Here is a 21,707-nt window from a genome sequence, read left to right on the forward strand (position 1 = left end):
TTGCTTTTTCAGCTTTGGCGTGTCTTTTGGGGGAATTTCAGGATTACAATAAAGCTTGGGCTGGTGAGTCCATTCATCATAGATGTATGACTGGCAGTGAGTATAAGTCCATTTGGCCATGTTATTCTGTTCAGACCTAGAAATCTAATTCTAAGAATTTCCCAGTTGGTTTTCAATTTCTAGCATTGTAGTTATTGGTCTGTCAGAACTAGACAGTTTGTTCCCCTTTCTTTGGATTCCAAGCCCAGGACATATGGTTTCTTCTAATGTTTGTTTAACTGTTACGTGACAGAGTGGCAATTGATATTGATCCTTGCTAGTCTTCTGCTGTTTGTAATAAACAATATTGCTTTTTAAAAAATATAATATTTTTGTTCTGGTTTGGGTACGTTGAGGATGTGCTGGTTGTCTGTCACACTTAATTGCCAATACTAAAAGTACTGCTTCTCAATGACCACTTAAATACAAAGTTTCTGATTGGTTCATTTTGGGATGAAACAGAAGAAGGGGCAACAGCAGACGAACTTTGTAACCCGAAGCCCACATAAATCCATTATTTTATACATTTAGTTTTCTCTTTTGTGTGTGTTTTTAAATGGTTTAAAATATGGAATTAGAGTAAATTATTGTGTAATTTAGCACTTCTACTTAAAATATCTATAGATATTTCATCATAAGTGACTTATATTATTTACCCACAATTTAATAGTTTTTCCTCTTGGCTATTAAAATATTTGCTATATAGTCATTCGTGTTTTACTTATGTGAAGAAAAAATATTTTACTTATTATAGTTTAAGTACTCTCATTTTGAACTGTTTTATTTGTTTTCAGTATTATTATGTAATTCAGACTCATAAAGAAAAATAGCATTTTCTCCAGAGTAGATAACTGATTAGACTCTGTTCTGTTTAATTTGAGTACTTGATTGTAGTAGTTTCATATGTAATATGAATAGTTTACTGTCTGCTCAGTGATACTTGGATTTTTAAATGTTGCTAAAATGTTTTGCAGTTTCTCATTGCTATTTTTGCAAAATGATTCCTGCAGAACATAAATATATCCAAATTGAAAATGTTACTTACCCTCTCACATTTAAAAGTGAAACGTGTCTTTTGCAGGTAAGAATGCAGATGCTTCATTGATGTCTGCATATAATTGTTAGATTTTTTATTTGGCTAGATTTTCATTGGCTATATTATTAGCAATGCCTTGCCAATACAAACAGCTACTATTAGGAAAGTGTTCCCAAGTTAACCTGTTGGTTCTACTCTGTGAAACTTAAGAACAGGTTAGTTTTGGGTGTTTTTTTTTTTTCTCCCCCACGATTAGCACCAGAAGTATTTCACGGTTTAGAATTGCCCACACTGGTATTTCTGCCAAAAATTGATCTTGTACTCTCTGCACTATTGGAAAAAACATTTAAGAGATGTAAGACTTAAAATATGAGCACCATTTTTTGAATTATTATTTGTATTACAGTAGAGATTAAAGGATCCATCTGAAACTGGAGTAATGCTTTCAACAGCGTACATTTTATTTCATATGCACAAAAATATTCCTCCTCTTTGCTTTTCTCTTCCCTATATTTCCTAGTCTCTGTATCTGCCACGATTTCTGTCCCTAATCATAGCATATCAGGGTTGGAAGGGACCTCAGGGGGTCATCTAGTCCAACCTCCTGCTCAAAGCAGGACCAATCCCCAACTAAATCATCCCAGTGAGAGCTTTGTCAAGCCTGACCTTAAAAACTTCTAAGGAAGGAGATTCCATCACTTCCCTAGGTGACCCATTCCACTGCTTCAGCACCCTCCTAGTGAAAAGTTTTTCCTAATATCCAACCTAAACCTCCCCCACTGCAACTTGAGACCATTACTCCTCGTTGTGTCATCTGCTACCACTGAGAACAGTCTAGATCCATCCTCTTTGGAACCCCCTTTCAGGTAGTTGAAAGCAGCTATCAAATCCCCCCCTCATTCTTTTCTTCTGTAGACTAAATAATCCCAGGCCCCTCAGCCTCTCCTCATAAATCATGTGCTCCAGCCCCCTAATCATTTTTGTTGCCCTCCGCTGGACTCTTTCCAATTTTTCCACATCCTTCTTGTAGTGTGGGGCCCAGAACTGGACACAGTACTCCAGATGAGGCCTCACCAATGTCAAATAGAGGGGAATGATTATGTCCTTTGATTTGCTGGCAATGCTGCTACTTACACAGCCCAAAATGCCGTTAGCCTTCTTGGCACACTGTTGACTCATATCCAGCTTCTCATCCACTGTAACCTCTAGGTCCTTTTCTGCAGAAAATCCAACCCCTGAATCTTCTATCCTCTATCTTTCTATGCTTTCTCATTTTTGTTGATAGCACCTTACATTCTTTGCAAAGTGATCACATGTGTACAACCCTCAGTGTGCTCTGTGTATGTAACAGTCTGACTCACTTTTCTTCTTCATTCTCCATCCTCCATGTCCCCAAGTCCATGGGTGATGATTCAACTCACCTTTTCTCTTCTCTAAACTTTGCCCCCTCTCTCTGAAGTGCTACATAAACATGATGATTCAACTCAGTGTATTGTGGATAATTCAACTCCCTCTCCCAATTTCCTTGATCAGATTGGAATGGGAGGGACAATTGCTTTCTGCACTAGGGAAATGTTTTAATCTCTCACACCTATTTTAAATCGATTGAAATGTTTGCTGGGTTACATTTTGTTTTTTTGGTGGGTGGGAGATGTTTCCGTGATATTAAGGAAAAGTAAGGATAAAATGAGAAAGGAGGAGGAAAGAGATATGGGTGAGGAGAAAGACGCCAGCCAGCCATGACTGTAGTAGGGCATGGCACAAAAGGATATTAGGGAGAGGGGAATAAAATCCATCTTGTGGGATTTCAACAAAAATAAGGTGGAGAACCAGAGGTATAGGTCTTTGCTACTCAGGATTTTCTTCTTATTCTACTCTCTCTATTTGGGTTACATAAATCCTTCCATCATAGTTGGGACACTGAAATGGGGTTTTCTCCGTAAATTTTTCAGTATGATTAACCTTAAAAAAAAGCAATTTTCCAAGGAATGTTTTACTTAGTGACTTAATGTCCGTCGTCTACTTTCTCTTTTCAGGATTGTACAGTATATGAAACGGAGAATAAAATTCTTCATGTGGTGAGTAGTCCTTGGATTTCTATAAACACACATCTCTACTGTGTAACATCCATGACTTTATCTTTTCTTTTCTTAGCAGTAGTGTCTGTGGTGGTGGTGAACTAATTTGGGTACGATGCATCATTTTAAATAACCAGCAACATGGAGAATCATTAGCAAATAAGTAGGGAGATGCTTGAAGCAGGACGCTGGATCTGAATATCCCTTTTTGGAGAAGATTGCATCCAATTCAAACTCTGATTTGGGCCCATCTCTGCTGATAGACAACAGATATTAAAATGTGGTTATGGTCACAGAAATGGCTATGTAAAAATGACATTTGACTCAACAAATCTGCTCTCTAGGCATACACAGTAGCATCTGTTTATTTCAGTGAAAAAGTTTAAAGTTTATACTACTTTTTACTCCTGTTACCACTGCAGACCCAATAAAACTATGGGAGAATGAAACCTACTCCTCCTGGCTCATGTATCATTAGCAGAAATGCTTACTACGTTCCACTTGCATAATCTTTATTGCTGTTGATAATACGTCTGACTTTCAAAATGCAGTTTATGTTTGAAGGGCTGCTCAATGGAGGGGGTGAGGAGACAAAAATGTGAGAAGTTTTTCTGGAAATGATTGAGGCAATGAACGTGGAACCCCAGTATAAAATATTTAATTGCTTGTCAGACTATAACTATATTTTGGTAGGTATTGAGTTAATACTGACCATGTTTCTAAAGTCAGCCACAAATAGTGCTGTTCCTGAGAGCAAGTAGTGAATTGGTTTTACTTACAACACACTTTTTATTTCACTGGTCAGATAGACTTTGATACCTACTCTTTATGCTACTTGGAAAAGGAGTACTTGTGGCACCCTAGAGACTAACCAATTTATTTGAGCATAAGCTTTCGTGAGCTACAGCTCACTTCATCGGCTGCATATTGTGGAAAATACAGAAGATGTTTTTATACACACAGACCATGAAAAAACGGGTGTTTATCACTACAAAAGGTTTTCTCTCCCCCCACCCCACTCTCCTGTTGGTAATAGCTTATCTAAAGTGATCACTCTCCTTACAATGTGTATGATAATCAAGGTGGGCCATTTCCAGCACAAATCCAGGGTTTAATAAGAACGTCTGAGGAACAGTGAGGGGAGGAAAGGAATAAACAAGGAGAAATAGGTTACTTTTTATAATGAATCAACCATTCCCAGGCTCTATTCAAGCCTAAGTTAATTGTATCCAATTTGCAAATGAATTCCAATTCAGCAGTCTCTCATTGGAGTCTGCTTTCGAAGTTTTTTTGTTGAAGGATAGTCACTTTGAGATCAGAAATGGAGTGACCAGAGAGAGAGTGGTCTTCCTCCCCTCACTGTTCCTCAGACGTTCTTGTTAAACCCTGGATTTGTGCTGGAAATGGCCCACCTTGATTATCATACACATTGTAAGGAGAGTGATCACTTTAGATAAGCTATTACCAGCAGGAGAGTGGGGTGAGGGGAGAGAAAACCTTTTGTAGTGATAAACACCCAATTTTTCATGGTCTGTGTGTATAAAAACATCTTCTGTATTTTCCACAGTATGCAGCCGATGAAGTGAGCTGTAGCTCACGAAAGCTTATGCTCAAATAAATTGGTTAGTCTCTAAGGTGCCACAAGTACTCCTTTTCTTTTTGCGAATACAGACTAACACGGCTGTTACTCTGAAACCTGTCATTATGCTACTTAAGTACTCAAGTAAATTATCTTCATTTCTACTTCGCTGGATATGAGGCTGTACAAAAGATTTTCTATAAATATTTTTTTAAATGCTTCCAAATCAAATGTCTAGCAAGAGAAATTCTTCAGGCTGCTGACAGTTTTCATTTTACAATAACTGCAGAACAAAAAAGTCTCCTTGAATTCTTCAGCTGCACTGACATTTTTCCCCTGTGGGACAAAAAGTATGAGCATTTGTAGTAAGCCTGAGTTTGTCATCTTTGACTGACTGATTTCTACAAGCATTTAAATAATGAAGTTTTTAATGGTGCAGCCTTGGCAAAAAGTTGAAATGCTGCTTGTTGGAACTGTTCTTCTTCAAATACTTGCACATGTCCTTTCCAATGTAGGTGTGTGCTTGCCCCAAGCACAGTTGCTGGATTATTTTTCCTTAGTGGTATCCGTCGGATACCTCTGGTCCTGCGCACTCATAGCGCCAGTAGGACGGACCCTGCCGACCCTGTGCCCCTTCAGTTCCTTCTTACCACCTGTAACAGTTGCTGGAACTTCCCTCATTGCTCAGGCAATTTCTCCCACTGGTTTTTCTTCTCTTTCTCATGTATGTGTAGTTTAAGTAGTTAGTAAGTTTTGGATGCCTCTGCCCTTGCTTGGAGAAGCTTGTCCATTCCCCAGTGCCAGGGTATGTCTAGGACACCAGGCTGCAAACCTTGCACTGCCTATGGCAAGTCGATGCCCTTGTGCAACCTGCACTCCAGCTGTCTCAGGTGCCTAGGGGAAGCTCATTGGAAAGACTGTTGCCAGATCTGCAGGGACTTCAGACCCCGCACCAAGAAAGACCGGGAGGTGAGGTTGAAGGTCCTCCTCATGGACACAGCCCTAAGACCAGCATTGGAGTGTTTGGGCTCAGCACCAAACACTTCAGCTTTGGTGTGAAGTGCTCCTCCCACCAGTTTGGCAGTGATTCTCCTACCTGGTGCCCTAAGAAGAAGCACTGTAAGCACCAGGAGAAGAGTCGTTCCCCTGTGCCAAAAGGAAGCAGGCAAGGGGTTCTGGATAAAGTGAGACCCGTGTCAGGCTGCTCTCCTTCTTCTGCACTACAGCAGCCACCTCCGCCAGCCTCAGTACCCCCATAGGCTCTGCTATCTTCGGCATGGGAAGTGCCATCCTCCAGCAGACAGCGTACCAGTCAGTATGTGGTACTGTCAACCACAGAGGCATTTGTGGCTGCTTGAAACCTACTCATTCTCCCAGTCCTGAGGTCCCTGGAGATTCAGGACTCAGCACCACCAGTATGTATGAGCAACAGAGAGACATTTCCCAGCTTTTGTGTGGCACTACGGCCACCCTCTAGGGGAAAACCTCTTATGGTAGCCTTAGCTTGGGCCTCTCCATGGTGCTGTTCACTGGCACCAAGAGGGAACTTGGTCTCCCCACTGCAGCTCGTCTTCATTATTGGAGTCTGAAGAGGGATCCTACTCTCACCATCATCAGGACGGCCAGCACTACTCCCTGCTCTGTTTCCACTCTGCTCTTGCCTGAGTCGCTATGCTGCCCCTGAACACTTGGCCTCTGGGACCGTGAGGACCAGCACCCATGCAATGGTCTTTTTGGAACCTTGGGGGTTTCCCCCGAGACAGGGTAACATTTCAAGGTGTTCATATTCTGTGGCCTTGGAAAGTAGGGCACCTCTGGTACCGTGCCGTGAGACCCCCCCAACCTGGATTCTGGTGCTGAACCTCAAGAGGAGATCCCACAGGTCTCATTCGAAACAGAGGAAGAGGTGGAGGACCCTCAACCAGCCTTAGCCTTTTCCTGCTCATCCCCAGATGCGGCAGTGATGGATACTGATGTATTCTCACCTCAAGATGATCACAAGGCCTAGCAGGACTTATTGAAGTGGGTGGCCTTGAACTTGAATATCCAAACCAAAATGCTCAAAGAGATGACACATGCTTTACTGGACATTTTGTTAGCAGCAGGTCACTCAAGAGTGGTTCTACCCCTTAATGAGACAATCATGGACCTGTTTAGAGTGCTCTGGCTGATCCCTGCTTCCCTTCCTCCTACGGCCAAAAGGACTGAGTGCAAATACTGCGCACTAGCCAAAGGGTATGAATTTCAGTTTTCACTCTCTCCTCCAGGGTCCCTAGTGGTGGTGGCCATCAATGAGAGGGACTGTCAATGTCAAGTGGGCCCCACACCCAAGGCAAAGTTCCCCCAAAAGGTGGACTTGTTTAGCTGAAAAGCCTATTAGACAGATGGGCTAGATCTCTGAATAATGAACTAGCAAGCTAGTTGAACTAGGTCTCTATGATTTTAATATGTAAAAATTTAAGGACATACTCTCCCAAGATGCCAGGCAGGAGTTCTCTTTGTTAGTTGAAGAGAAGACATTAGCCCGAGTCTCGCTGCAGGTAGCCTTGGGTGCTGCCCGTTCTGTGGCCAGGTAGAAGGCCACAGCTGTTAACATCTGCAGAAGCTCGTGGTTACAGTCTTCGGGGTTTCCTCAGGAGGTACAGAAAACCTTCCATGATCTCCCATTTGAAGAGCTCTCACTCTTTTCAGAGCAAACAGACACCAAACTCCATGGATTTAAGGACTCCAGGGCAACCCTAAAATCTCTGGGGTTTATACACTGGCAGTGTCCAGAAAACACTACAGTCCTCAACAGACTGACGCTATTTACAAAGCCTGCCAGGCAAGACCAGCGGAAGAGGAAGAACAAAGGGTTCAGACATAGACCCTGTCCACCAACTTCCTCCTCAGGGTTGACACAATCTGCCCCAGGCCCTTGGGCAGCTTGAAGCCCTCGTTTTTACAAAACGCTCAAATACGACATCTCAATCCCTTCAGTTCTGGATCCAGTTACCCCCTTTTACAACCAACTCTGCCATTTCCTCAATGCCTGGACCCATATTACCTTGGACCGTGGAGTTCTAAGCACAATAGAATTAGGTTATACCCTCCAATTTTTAATCCACCCATCCTCCTTCAGGTACCCTTCTCACAAGCAACTATTGGAACAAAAAGTCCAATCCCTCCTTCGGGTAGGAGCCATGGAAGAGGTTCCACATCATCTAAAAGGAAAAGGATTTTATTCCCAGTACTTCCTAATTCCAGAAGCTGGAGTAGGGGGTCTCAGACCAATCCTAGACCTGCATCATTTGAACCACTATCTCAAGAGCTTGAAGTTCTGCATGGTCTCCTTGGCTTCCATCATTCCTTTGCTTAGTCCGTGGGTTGGTATGCTGCCCTTGATCTGAAGGATGCATACTTCCACATATCAATTTTTCCAAGCCACAGAAGGTTCCTAAAATTTGTTGTGAACCAGTTCTTGGTTCTCTTGTTTGGTCTGTCAGCCGCCCCATGATCTTCACTAAATATATGGCAGTAGTCATGGCTTTCCTCAGGAGAAAGGGAGTTCTTATATTCCCATATCTTGATGACTGGCTAATCAAGGTCCAGAGCTCAGTTGGAATCCAACATCCATCTCATCCAATCGATCTTTTGGGCCTTAGGCCTACTAATAGACTATCAGAAATCCACCTTTATTCCTGTACAAAGGATAGAGTTCATAGGGGTAGTTCTTGACTCTGTACGGGAAAGACCTTACTTCTAGAGGATTGTTTTCACTCGGTCTCGAACATAAGTTCCCGTTAGATCCATCCGGTCACCACAGTCTGGATATGCTTGAGCCTTCTGGACTACATGGCATCACGCAAATATGTGGTACAACACACAAGCTATGTGTCAGACCTCTCCAGGCCTGGTTGGCCACAGTATATTCACCCTTGCGACACCATGACCTTTGCAACACTTTCCTTGATTCACTGACTGGTGGTTGAACCAAAGCACAGTTTGTGCAGGAGCACCTTTTTCAAGGCCTCAACTGCTGGTGACCCTGGTCTCCGATGCCTAGGCGTTGGGTTGAGGAGCCCACTTAGGGCCCCTCAGGACTCCAGGTCTGTGATCACAAGAAGAGCTTTCTCTTCATATCAGTATGAGGGAACTCAGGGTGGTCCACCCCACATTACGGACAAGACGGTTTCAGTTCTCATGGACAATACAACTGCCATTTATTACATCAACAGGCAGGGTAGAGTGTGTTCTTCCCCATTATGTCAGGAGGCAGTCTGGCTGTGGGAGTTCTGCATCACACACTCAATTTATCTAGGAACATCTTACCTGCTAGGAACACAGAACCAACTCGCGGATTGCCTCAGCAGGTCCTTCTCCGCTCACCACAAGTGGTCACTTCGACCAGACATTGCAAGGGACATCTTTCAAAGGTAGGGGACTCCCCTTATAGACCTGATTGCTACCCATGACAACAGAAAATGCCATCAGTTTTGCTTCCTGTGGGGCTGCAGCCTGGGCTCTCCTATGGACACCTTCCTGTTAGCATGGACAACTCACCTGTATTATGCCTTTCCTCCCAGTCCATTGATACACAAGGTTCTGCTGAAGATCAAGGAGGACTGAGCATGGGTCATCCTCATAGCCTTGGCATGGCCCAGACAGCACTGGTTCACCACCCTGTCAAGCCTTTCGGTGGAGATCCCAGTCTGGCTTCCGCTACATTGGAACCTGATCTCCCAAGACCACAGTTGGCTGCTCCACGTGAACCTCAGCTCTCTTCATTTGACGGCCTGAAACCTCCATGGCTGAATCCTGAAGAGCAAGCCTCCTTGCAGCAGGTCTGTAGAATTTTAATGGTCAGTAGAAAACCCTCCACCAGTGTGACTTATCTGGCAAAGTGGAAACAATTCTCCACCTGGTCTTTCCAGTGTGGCATTCCTCCTGCACAGTCCTCATTGCAACTTATTTTGGAGTACCTTCTGATCTTGAAACAGCAAGGTCTGGCCTTTTCCTCAGTCAAGGTCCACTTGGCAGCCATTTCAGCCTTGCATCCTAAAATCGACAAAAGATCAGTCTTTTTGTGCGAAATGGTAATCAGTTTTCTCAAAGGCCCGGAGTCGGTGTACCTTCAGGTAAAGGAGCCGATTCCTTCTTGGTGCCTAAACCTCATCCTGTCAAAGTTTATAGGTACACCCTTCAAGCCTCTAGCAACATGCTCGCTGTTGTACCTCTTCTGGAAAGTGTCCTTCTTAGTGGCCATCACTTTGGCTAGGAGAGTTTTGGAGAGCCGACCCTTCACATCAGAACCCACATATACAATCTTCTTCAAAGTGCAGCTGCATTCGCATCCAAAGTTCCTCCCGAAAGTAGTCTCACAATTCCACTGCAGCCAAGCACTTTTTCTGCCAGTATACTGCCCTAAGCTGCATGCGAATAGGGAGGAACAGCGCCTACATTCCTTGGATGTTAGGCAGGCCTTGGCATTTTATATTCAAATGCCCAAAACCATTCCACAGATCGCCTCAGCTGTTTATAATGATAGCAAAGAGAATAAAGGGACTCTCCATTTCTGCCCAGAGGATTCCATCTTGGGATTACATTGTGTATCCAGGCATGTTACAAACTCATGAGAGACCCTCCTCTGGATAACCTGACTGCTTATTCCATAAGATCTTGGGCATCTTTGGCTGCTTTTCTAGCGCAAATTCCTATTCAAGATACCTGCAGGGCAGCAATCTGGTCTTTGGTGCCTGCATTCTTAGTGCACTATGCCATTATCCAACAGGCTAGAGATGATGCCAACTTTGGCTGGCAGTCTTGTAGTCAGCTTGTACTTGAACTCTGAGCCCATATCCTGTGCAACTGCTTGTGAGTTGCCTATATTGGAATGGACATGTGCAAGCACTCGAAAATGAAAAAACCTGTTGTTCTTTGAGCTGTGTTGCACATGTCCATTCCAAGACCTGCCCTCCATCCCCTCTTATTGGAGTCAGTTGGGAAGAAGAAACTGAAGGGGCGTAGGGTTGGTAGGTCCCTTTATACCGGTACTATGAGCTCTGGCACCAGAGTGCACTGGAGCCAACCCTACAGATACTACTAAGGGAAAAAATTCTGGCAGGTCTGTGCTTGGGGCATGCACACCTACACTGGAATGGACAATGGGCAACACATCTTGCAGAACAACAGCTAGAGAAAAGTTAGTAACTGTTTTTTTCTTACACACGCAGAGATAATACCCTGTATTTGTGTGTATGTGTGTATATATGTATGTGTATAAATAAAAATAAGAAAATATATTGAGTTTACCAATGATCTGAAACAGAGGGTGAAAAGTGAGGTGGCAATAGTTACAGGTGCTACAGCGTTATTTAGTATAGTCCAGACTAGAAGATTGTGGAAAAACTTCAGAGGAATCTAACAAAGCTAGGTGAATAGGCAAATTGGATACAGATGGAATTGTTGACAAATACTTTTCAGTGTGCATTTCCATGCATAATTTGAACTCCATACATACATCTGGGTTTTACTCAACTGTAACCACTCAGGAAAAAGACCTAGATGTCATTGTGGACAATTTAATGAAATTCCCTACTCACAGCTCAGTAGGAGTTGAAAAAGCAAACAGTGTTAGAATGTGCAAAGGATGGTATAGAAATAACATGAATACTGTAATGTCATTATTCAAATCTACGTTATGCACTCACCTGGAACATGAAGTTCAGTTGTGGTCACCCTGTCTCAAAAGAAAAACGTAGCAGAAATATTATTTAACATTTCTTTTGCAGCGGTGCTTAGAGAGATCAGCTGAGTCAGAGTCCCATTTTACTAAGGTATTGTATAAATATAGTAAATGACAGTACCTGTTCCAAAGAACTTGCAGTCTAAAAGACAAAATGAAGCAGGTCAAGCAGGGAGGTGGGGATCACAAGGTAACAAAAGATAACCTATCAAAGCATCCTATCAGTGTGTTTGGTTCTCATCCCATCAGTAGCAGGGATCACAAGTTGCCAACTACCTACCTGTTATTAGATGGCAATTTTCTGTATGCTTTTTGGTGAATTTGAGGAGACAGATGAAGGCAGAGACTTTATGGATTTTCCTTCAGAGATATTACCATATATGAGGGATGGCATAGGGAAAAGAGTAAAGGTACATGTGGGAGAAGCAGACAAGCAGGTGATTACAAAGCCAGCTTTGTAATAAGATAATAGAAGACACAGGTAGGGCAGGGCTCAATTTTTGAGAGTTTTGATGGTTAGCATGAGAAATTTGTTCTTCATGAAATGGAAAAAGGGAAAGCCAATGGAGGGAGTTTGAGAAGGGGTGAGGAAGATTATCGTAGCAGCAACACTTTGAATAGATCTGAGTGCGGCAGAGTTGCAGGCATTGAGGCCTTAGAGGTGGAGATTGAAGTAGTGAAGGAATGAGATGTTCAGAGATTGGCTGGGATTTTTAGCAACGTGGGCAAAGAGGAAAGGACTGGTCTTGAAGTTGTGCAGAAAGGCATGTTGAGATTTAAATACAGCCTGGATGCTTTGTCAAAGGAGAGGGCAAAAGAGTCAGAAAATAAAACTGAAATTATGGGCTTGGGTAGTAGGATGATGGGGATGCTCTCTGCAATAATACAGCGAGATTGAAAGATGGGGTGCTTTGGGAAACGGTCAGCAGCTTGCTTTTGGCCAGGTGGAGATGGACATCCTTGAAAAGATGTCAGAGAGGGGCTGAAATTTTAGTATGGATGGAGGAAAGCAGGTCTGCAGCAAACTCACAGATTTGTGAGTCATCATTTCAAGGAGGGAAGTCAAAATCACGTTTCTGAGAGTGTGTTTGAAAGGAAAAGAGAAGAGGTAAGGCAGAGGCCTGAGGGGCCCACACTGAAAGAGGGAGAGTTGTGGAGAAAGACTCACCAAATAAGACCTTGAGGGAGTGATCCAAGAACTGGGGAGCGGGGAACAGGAGAGGATAGGGTCAGGAAGGCCTAGGAATGATAGGATTTTGAGAAGAATATAGTGGACAATGTCAAAGTTCAAGGAGAGTGAAGATGAAAGCCCTTTATATGGCTAGGATGAGGTCACTGAAGATCTCTATGAGAGCAGTTTCAGTGAAGCGCAGGGAGTGGAAACCAGATTTGAGGTGTTGTAGAATGGGATTAAAGGTGAGGAATATAAAATACCTGGTGTAAATGGTGTGCTCAGTGAGTGTGGAGAAGAAGGGTAGAAAGAAGATGAGGCAATAATTTGAGGTCAGATCAAGAGAATGGTGACTAAAATGATTAGCGGTATGGAAAGAATCCCATGAATAATTAGAAAAACAGAGAAAGTTTAGAGGTATATAAGAGGAAAGATGAGGCAAAAAAACTATGTGGAGAGAAAGTTAATTCTGTCATACAAGAAAACGGGGACATTCATTTAAATTGAAAGGCAATAAATCAACAAATGATGAAAATACTAGTTATCCTGTGGAACTCACTACCACAATATGTAATTCCCTCCAATATTTCAGCAAACGTATCAACTACTGAAATACGTGCCAGGTGTTCATAAATTTCACTGCAGTAGGGAATCAACAGTTATACCATTAAGTTTGATAAAGCATCATGAATACTATTTGCAAAATGTCCTTAATCAGTAATGCAGTTTTAGAAAATATAAAAGGTATTATCTATTTCCTGAAAACAGGTGCTTTATATTGGTACCACTTTTCAATGAAACTCGACATTTCTGTGATATAGCTTGTGCTGAATTGGTTGTATTGAATACTAATAACTTCCTAAATTGCCTATAATAATATGATTAACACAAGAGTGCTGTTTGTCTGCTTTTCTTACACAGTGAGACAAAATAGTTGGTTGCCCATATGCACAATTTCAATAATAGTGCATTGTTTTTCATCAAGGATGAGGGGAAAGCTGTGGACGTGTTGTTCCTTGACTTTAGCAAAGCTTTTGAAACGGTCTCCCACAGTATTCTTGCCAGCAAGTTAAAGAAGTATGGGCTGGATGAATGGACTATAAGGTGGAGAGAAAGTTGGCTAGATTGTCGGGCTCAACGGGTAGCGATCAATGGCTCCATGTCTAGTTGGCAGCCGGTATCAAGTGGAGTGCCCCAAGGGTCGGTCCTGGAGCCGGTTTTGTTCAATATCTTCATAAATGATCTGGAGGATGGTGTGGATTGCACCCTCAGCAAGTTTGCAGATGACACTAAACTGGGAGGAGAGGTAGATACGCTGGAGGGTAGGGGTAGGATACAGAGGGCCCTAGACAAATTGGAGGATTGGGCCAAAAGAAATCTGATGAGGTTCAACAAGGACAAGTGCAGAGTCCTGCACTTAGGATGGAAGAATCCCATGCACCGCTACAGACTAGGGACCGAATGGCTCGGCAGCAGTTCTGCAGAAAAGGACCTAGGGGTGACAGTGGACGAGAAGCTGGATATGAGTCAACAGTGTGCCCTTGTTGCCAAGAAAGCCAATGGCATTTTGGGATGTATATGTAGGGGCATTGCCAGCAGATCGAGGGACATGATCGTTCCCCTCTATTCGACATTGGTGAGGCCTCATCTGGAGTACTGTGTCCAGTTTTGGGCCCCACACTACAAGAAGGATGTGGAAAAATTGGGAAGAGTCCAGCGGAGGGAAACAAAAATGATTAGGGGACTGGAACACATGACTTATGAGGAGAGGCTGAGGGAACTGGGATTCAAAATTCATTAAATATTTGTTTCTTAAATTAGCATGTTCAGCTCTGAAAAGTGCTGGCATCTCCTGCAGACTGAAGTCCTTGATCCACAGCAAAGGTACAAGATGAACAGCAACAATGCAAAGTTCCCCCTATACCTCAGCAATGGCGGAAGCAGGTTTTGCAACCAGGGGGATAATAGAGTCATAGAAATGTTGGGCTGGAAGGGACCTTGAGAGATCATAAAGTCCAGTCCCCCTGCACTGAGACAGGACCAAGTAAACCCAGACCACTGCTGACAGGTGTTTTTTGTCCAACCTGTTTTTAATAACTCCAATGATGGGGATTCCACAACTTCCCTTGGAAGTCTATTCCAGAATTAAACTACTCTTATAATTAGAAAGTTTTTCCTAATATCTTCCTTGCTGCAGATTAAGCCCATTACTTCTTGTGCTACATCCAATGAACATGGAGAACAATTGATCACCACCCTCTTTATAGCAGACCTTAACGTATTTGAATGATGGGTCATTGGTGGTGGGCTGGAGAGTGAGCCCGCCCCACGCTCATCTGGGAGCAACGGCTCCTGTCCCCTGGTGCGGAGCCCGGCTCCTCCATCCAGGAGTGGGAAGCTAGAGTCATAGAGTTTAAGAGCAGAAAGGACCACAAATCAGACCCCCTGAACATCACAAGCCGGCACCCATACGCTACTGAGCACCCATACACTAAATTCAACAACCAAAATCAGACCAATTTATTACAGCCCAGGGGAGTCTAGAGTGTTACGTGTCACAGACAGATAATGGGAGGAATCAAGGTGCACCAGTGCCCAAGACCCCCACAAAGGCAGAGAGTGATTATGTAAATTATACCCAGATAATTCTGACAAGTGAGCCACACCCACACGCTACCAAGGAAGATGTAATTTAGGAGGTTTTTCTGCCAATCTGACGAGGGAAAGATTCCTTTTGGTGATTCCTGATATGGTGATCAGTTAGACCATGAGCACATGTGCAGGAACCAGCCAACCAAGCACCTGAGAGAGAGAATACTTAGTGCCAACTCAGAACCCTGGCCTTCCCTGTTCAATGTCCCATCTCCAGCTGTGGCCATCCTTGAAGCTTCAAATGAAGGAGATAAAAATCAATCCAGAATATGTTGGGGGATGGGGAGAAATCCCTTCCAGACCCCTGCAGGTGGCCAGCTGAAATCCTGAATCATGAGCTGAGAAGATTGTTCCATCTCCATGCCCTTTCAATCCTATTCTGTCTATTAAAAGTGCCAATAAGGGTAACAACTGTAATTTGGACAGGAACTGACTGAGCTGTGTCCACCAACTCTCTTCAGAGGTCACTGCCATCAGATGGTAACAATCTTCTATCACAGCTAACCTTTTCTAGCCTTGAGTTGCAACATCTGTATCCTGTTCCATTTCCCAGAATCATCTAGTCTCTGAAGTGTTTTTCAGAGTAACTGGATGTATTTATTTATTTAATAATCACATATTATAGGCAGTGCTGGTAGCCTGACACTTCCCATTATAAGATTCTATTTTCTGTTGATAATTTTGCCAGACTGGGTGTCTGCCTCAGGTTAAATTTTTTGGTTTTGTTTTTTGAAATGTCAGCCCAACTGGTTCAAATATTTCTGAGAATGGGGGTGGGGGAAAATACATTGTTTTGCCCCTTTGGCCAATTTTTTTCCACCTTTTGAACAGTTGTAATGCCCCCATGCTTTGGAGCAGAAACTTAAAAATTGACTGGGATGTGCCTTGTGTCAGGGATGTGCCTTTTGCTGACTCCATGAAAATCCATCCAAATTTGGCCAAATTATAAGACTTTGAAAAGTCAGTTTGTCTTTACGCAGTAGAGACAAGCTAGAACTTTGTAGTTTAGTTCCATAAGGATTCCATCTGCACTTAGCATGTTCCATCTTGGGACTGCAGCGGCCTGTGCAGAACTTGCTTTGTGATTGCAGTTTCTGGCTGCTCTGTGCCATTTTGGTTACAGGTCCGGGTATTGGTAGCGAGAGCAGGGAGTCTCTCCCTCCTGTGCTCTCAGAGACCTTCCTGGCCAGAATACTGGCCCTGGAAGCTGGGGGGTGAGGGGTAGGGAAACTGGGACTCAAGGTTGTATTTGGGGGTTGAGAGGGAGTAGATTGGAATTAGCTGGGCAAGAAGACTGGAACTGGGACCCAGGTGCAGGGGGACTGGGGTTGGCTGGGCAAGGAGACTAGGAATGAGGGAGGGAAAGGGTGAGGATTGGAAGCCAGTGGGGAGGGGAGTCTGGAACTGGCTGGGCTAGGAGAGTGGGGCTCAGAACCAGAAGTGTGTGGCAGGGTGGGGGCAGGGGGCACTGATTTGAGTGGAGCCAGAGTATGGACTAGGACTGGCTGGAGACTTGCAACTGGGCTGAGAAGCATGAGGAGTGAGATTGGTACTGGCTAGTTGAGGAGAATGGGACTGGAGTGGGGAAGAAACAGGACAGGGACAGTTCCGAGGGGAAAGGGCAGAACAGATCAGACTTGAAGGGAATGGGAAGACATTTCTGCCCAGCAGAGGATGCTCCCCTCCAGATCCTGAAGATTCCTGAGTCTCGCCATTTCTTTTTGTCAGCAAATATCTGTGAAGCCTGCTGGCAAAGTGTGTGTCTCATCCCCCTCTAGTGGTTGCTCCACACAGAGGATTACAAGCTATTGCTGCTGTCAGTTACTCTGTTAACTCAAGTGGCACAGGTTTGTGTGGTGGATCTAAAGGTGAATAAAACCTTCTGATGACCCATGTGGGTGTCAATATGCTGCCACATGTTTTTTCGGTTAGCTTTTTTTTAAACCTTTGATTTTTGTTGTGTGTGCAATTTCTATGATAAAAGAAGCATATTAAGGTTGCGAAGTCTAGCACTCAGAAGTTAGAAAATGCCAGAATTAAGGTTGCCTGTGCAACCTTAATTTGGCCCCCTTGTGATATGCACTGTGATAGTCTTTAATTACATGATCACATACTGTTCTCTCCACAGAACCCCTGCCTCGTTCAGTTCATAGGATAGACCTGCTCTGGGGATGAACCAGGGTTGCATAGTGAAGTCCACTGTAGGACCTCTGTTTCGTTTATTGGAGAAATTGGGAGGTGTGCAGTAACGAGGTAGGGGATTGCAGGAAGAAAGTAGGGTCTCATGGTTAGGATAGCTGAATACTGCCCTGAAGAACTGGATTGTATCCTTGCCTCTGCCACAGAGTTCTAGTGTGATGCTAGTTGAGACACTTAAACCAAACTTCCCCCAGGTGATCACTAAATGTATGTTCTTCATTTTCTGGGGGCATGTCTTGAGACCGCGGTGTTTGATTTGAACATGTGCTGAGCGCTCCCAGCTGCAACTGAAGCCAATGGGAGCCGTGCTTTCAACGTATAAAGTTATGTATAATGCTACATACTCTGAAAAATCAGGTCCTAGGTGTCTCAAGTTGGGCATCAACGTTTAGTGCATACTTCTCACAGTAATCTCTCTCTGTTTCAGTTTCCCCCTCAGTAAAATAGAAACAATAAATTATGACTATACTGTTTGTGAGGCACTGTACTCTGGTGATGAGCCTGTGAGCAAATTAAAACTTCAGTCTTCAGAGCAGGGTTTGAATAGTGTGCAGTAAATAAGGCAGGAGCAATACGATGAATAAGAAGGAGAACAGGAAATAGCAAATAGTTGCTTGCAATGTCTGCACTGGAGCTGGAAGATATAATTTCCAGCTTGATGAGACATACCTCTGCCAGTGCTAAAAATAGAAGTGTAGTTGCAGCGGCAGGAGTGGCTAGCTTTCTGGAGCATGCACCTAGCGTCTCTGACAGGTGTGTACTTAAGGTGGTTTGTCCTGCTGCAGCTATACTGCTATTTTTAACTAGCTTGCTCAAACAGAGCTAGTGCAGGTGCCAAGGCTGATTCCCCACTCTGGCACTTTGAGTGCAGAAGGTGGGGGCCCGCAAGGATTCTATAAATTAATACTGGCCACTCCAGGCTTGTATTAAACTCCCAAGGTTACAGCTTTTCTTTGACCTTGGATGGGTAGATGCTGCCACCGCCCAAGTGCAAAAACCCCTCTCAGAACCCAGGAAGGCAAACGTGGGAATTCCTTCCTGTGGGGTACCCTCAAGCCCTTAACACCCCACACCCCACCGCCCTGGGAAGAGCTGAGAATGAAAAGAAAGGAAATCAGCTATTGCCACCAGCTAATGAAACAGCATATGCACAAACCTCTTAAGGACACAAAAATCCAATCCTGTTCTTAAAAAAGGTAAATTTCATTAAAAACAAAAAGAAAGAAAATACATCTGGAACTTAGGCTTTTTGCTAGGTTTTAAAAAAAAATTACAAGGATTAAGCGTCAAGATAGCTTCTTGAGGTCCAGCTTAAAGGTTACAAACAAAACAAAATCACCTGGGGTTAGCACAGAGGAGTCCAGAAACCATAAAGAAATAAAAGAGAGAAACCTAATCGCATCTTCCTAGACATTTCCTAATCTACTTACATATCTGGGGTTTCAAATGAGTAGTTTCTAGGTATGATCTGATGATTTTCGTACCTGGCCCAAGCTCTTACAGCATAGTTCCAGCCCTATCTCTGCTCTCCGGCAGAACAACACAGACAGACAAAGGGGAAGTTTTTTCCCAATTTAAAAAAGTTCTAGCCTTCCCATTGGCTCTTTTGGTCAGGCATCCACTCCCTTCCTTTTACCTATGGACTTTTTAACCCTTTACAGGTAAAGCAAGTAGAGAACAGCTACTAACAGGGTGACCATAAAAGGGAGCTTCCTCCTCCTTCATTTATCACAGGAGGTGTGCTCCTCTAACTGGAATTTATATCTCTAGCAGCATCCATCCTTTGCACTAAATGAGAGAGGGGTCCTCTGGAAAAATAGTATGAGATCATGTAGTTAAAACCAGTATCATCATGCATATGCACCAGGAGGATGAATTAAGACAACACAAAGGGAGGAGCCAGTCAGAGACTGAAGCCAGCACAGTAGCTGCATAAAGCATTTCAAGCAGGGACTGAGGGACACTGATAATAATCATCAGAATGTTTTCTGCAGTTTACACTCTGAGCATTCTTTCCCCTGTATTGACCGCCTCTTTGCTCCAACTGCACCTGCTTCACCTTTCGTGGCTTCCTGTTCCCTCCCTCCATCTTGGGATCGGGAAGGAATTTTCCCCCAGGTCAGATAGGCCGAGACCCTGAGAGGTTTTTTCCTTCCTCTGCAGCCTGGGGCATGGTTCACTTTCAGGTTTAAACTAGTGTAAATAGTGAATTCTCTGTAACTTGAAATATTTAAACCATGATTTGAGAACTTCAGTAACTCAGCCGTAGGTTAGGGGTCTATTTCAGGAGTGAGTAAGGTTCTATGGCCTGCAATATGCAGGAGGTCAGACTAGATGATCATGATTGTCCTTTCTGACCTTAAAGTCGATGAGTCTGTGAGTCTTTCCATTTAGCTAATACCCTCCTTACATTACCCCAACAAAAACTTTTTTTTGTAACAAACCAAAAAAATACTGTAATTTATGTGACGTTTCCTGCCATTGTATTGTTCTCCTTGCTTATAAGTTCTGTCCATTTCCTTTCCCTATTTAGATTGTAGACTCTTTGGGGGCAGGCAAAGAGTTATTTATTTTATTTATTTATTATATGCCTCTTATTCTCTGTTTGTACGGTGCCTAGGACAATGGGGATCTGTTCTGTTGCCCCAGGTGTTACCACAATAAACATGATAAAGATAATTGTTTTAAAAACCTAAGAGAAAATTTTAATAAGCTGTGAAAGGTAGCTAGACAGGTAGTATCTTTTGGCCTAGAATTAATTGTAATTAAGAATGACTAAATTGTATATAATCAACTGGGTCGGTAACGGGTAGGGTACACTATTAAAAGTTTATATAGGTATGTATTTTCAGTGTATATTTACAAGAGGCATCAGAGATTTTCTAAGAACAGCCAAATTTTTTTGACTGGTGAGGCAAGATCAGGCAGTATCTTTTAAGATTGTCATTCCGAAGGTCTTTAGGAGATGGCTGGCCAAGAGTATTATCCATTCTCATTTTGCTCTCTAGTATTAAAGCAATGATTTCTCATGTATGCAATTCTATGTAAAAACGAACAAACAGAGAAACCAAAACACTTAGTGTCATCAGTCTGATGAGTACTGTACAAACATACATGAAAACAAAAGAGCAAGTAAATACAACATATACTTCCCAATTTATCCTTCAGTAATTCATACCCTCCAGCAACAAAATAGATTGGAGAAGGTTCAGTGGTGAAACAAAACATTGTTTTTATGAAGTTTGTGTATTGGACCAAGCTATTCTTTAATTACTAAGTAGACAACATTATAATTATATCTCATTATCTAAAATAACTATTTCTCATGGGATCCTCTTTAAGGATTCACTCTTATAGCACCTTATTGAACCTCTCAAGTCTATTAATGCTTGGTGCCTTTTATTTTTTTTCTGAATGTCATATTAAGTAGAGCTAATCAGAAAATGAGGCAAATGATTCACAGAAATTTTTTATTTCCATTTTAGTATGGCTTTTTATTTTCTGCCAGTATTTCTGACTGGCTCTCATATTAACACACACTGATGATGTTTAACAGATCTTTAAAAGGCTGCCATCTTAAGGTTCTGAAAATGTATTACATCAGTGCCATTAGTAGTTTCATTGAACAAAGAGCAGTCTTTTCGGTGGAGTTGTTGATCTTAAAAACTAAAGCTCCTCATGAGACACTGAGCTATCTAAGCCACCAGGATGTCCAAGGAAAGTAGTCTGTAGGTATATGAAGGCTCAAATGAACAGCAGTATTTCAGTTCACATTTGGAAGTTTATATTTGCAGCCGTAAGGGCTAGAAACTTAAACTGCATAAGACATCTTGAATATACTTCAATTTAATCTCTCAATTTTTGGTTTCATTATTCCATCTAATATTAATATAACCCTCAGTCCAATGTTTCAGTTCTTTTGCCAATGAAATAGCTTATATATGTTTTGATACAACATGCTTTTATTAGTTTTAGTGTTCATATGTTCCCAGATTTGGTGATTTTTTTACATGCATAATTGTCTTTCCTTCAATTTTTCATTTGTTCTTATGACGTCCTTAATTTTTCAGGAATTTTGAAAAGGTTAACATTCCAACTGTATCATATACGCATCAAATTGTTACTTTTCTTACACCATGCTGTGCTTGCTCTCAATAAAAGAGGGATGAATATTACTCCTGGCAACTCTTATAGTGAGAGCAAAATTATCCCACAAGGAATGAACAAAA

General features: G+C 42.8%; 1 protein-coding gene across 11 annotated transcripts in view; it reads left to right on the forward strand.

Annotated features, from left to right (window-relative positions):
• CNKSR2 (connector enhancer of kinase suppressor of Ras 2) overlaps positions 1-21,707 on the forward strand; it is a 369,272-nt gene that overhangs the window by 128,226 nt on the left and 219,339 nt on the right. For 10 of the 11 annotated variants that reach the window (XR_012160437.1, XR_012160435.1, XR_012160434.1 and 7 more), the window contains one exon: positions 3,112-3,153. The exons of the other annotated variant lie outside the window; for it this stretch is intronic. Coding sequence is in view for 7 of the 10 variants with exons in the window: in XM_073357190.2 (XP_073213291.1) it covers positions 3,112-3,153 (42 nt within the window). In the remaining 3 variants the exon portion in view is untranslated. The remainder of the gene's footprint in view (positions 1-3,111; positions 3,154-21,707) is intronic. 11 annotated transcript variants of the gene reach the window in all.

The sequence above is a fragment of the Lepidochelys kempii genome, chromosome 1, assembly GCF_965140285.1.
Source record: "Lepidochelys kempii isolate rLepKem1 chromosome 1, rLepKem1.hap1, whole genome shotgun sequence".
Classification (NCBI taxonomy): Eukaryota; Metazoa; Chordata; order Testudines; family Cheloniidae; genus Lepidochelys; species Lepidochelys kempii.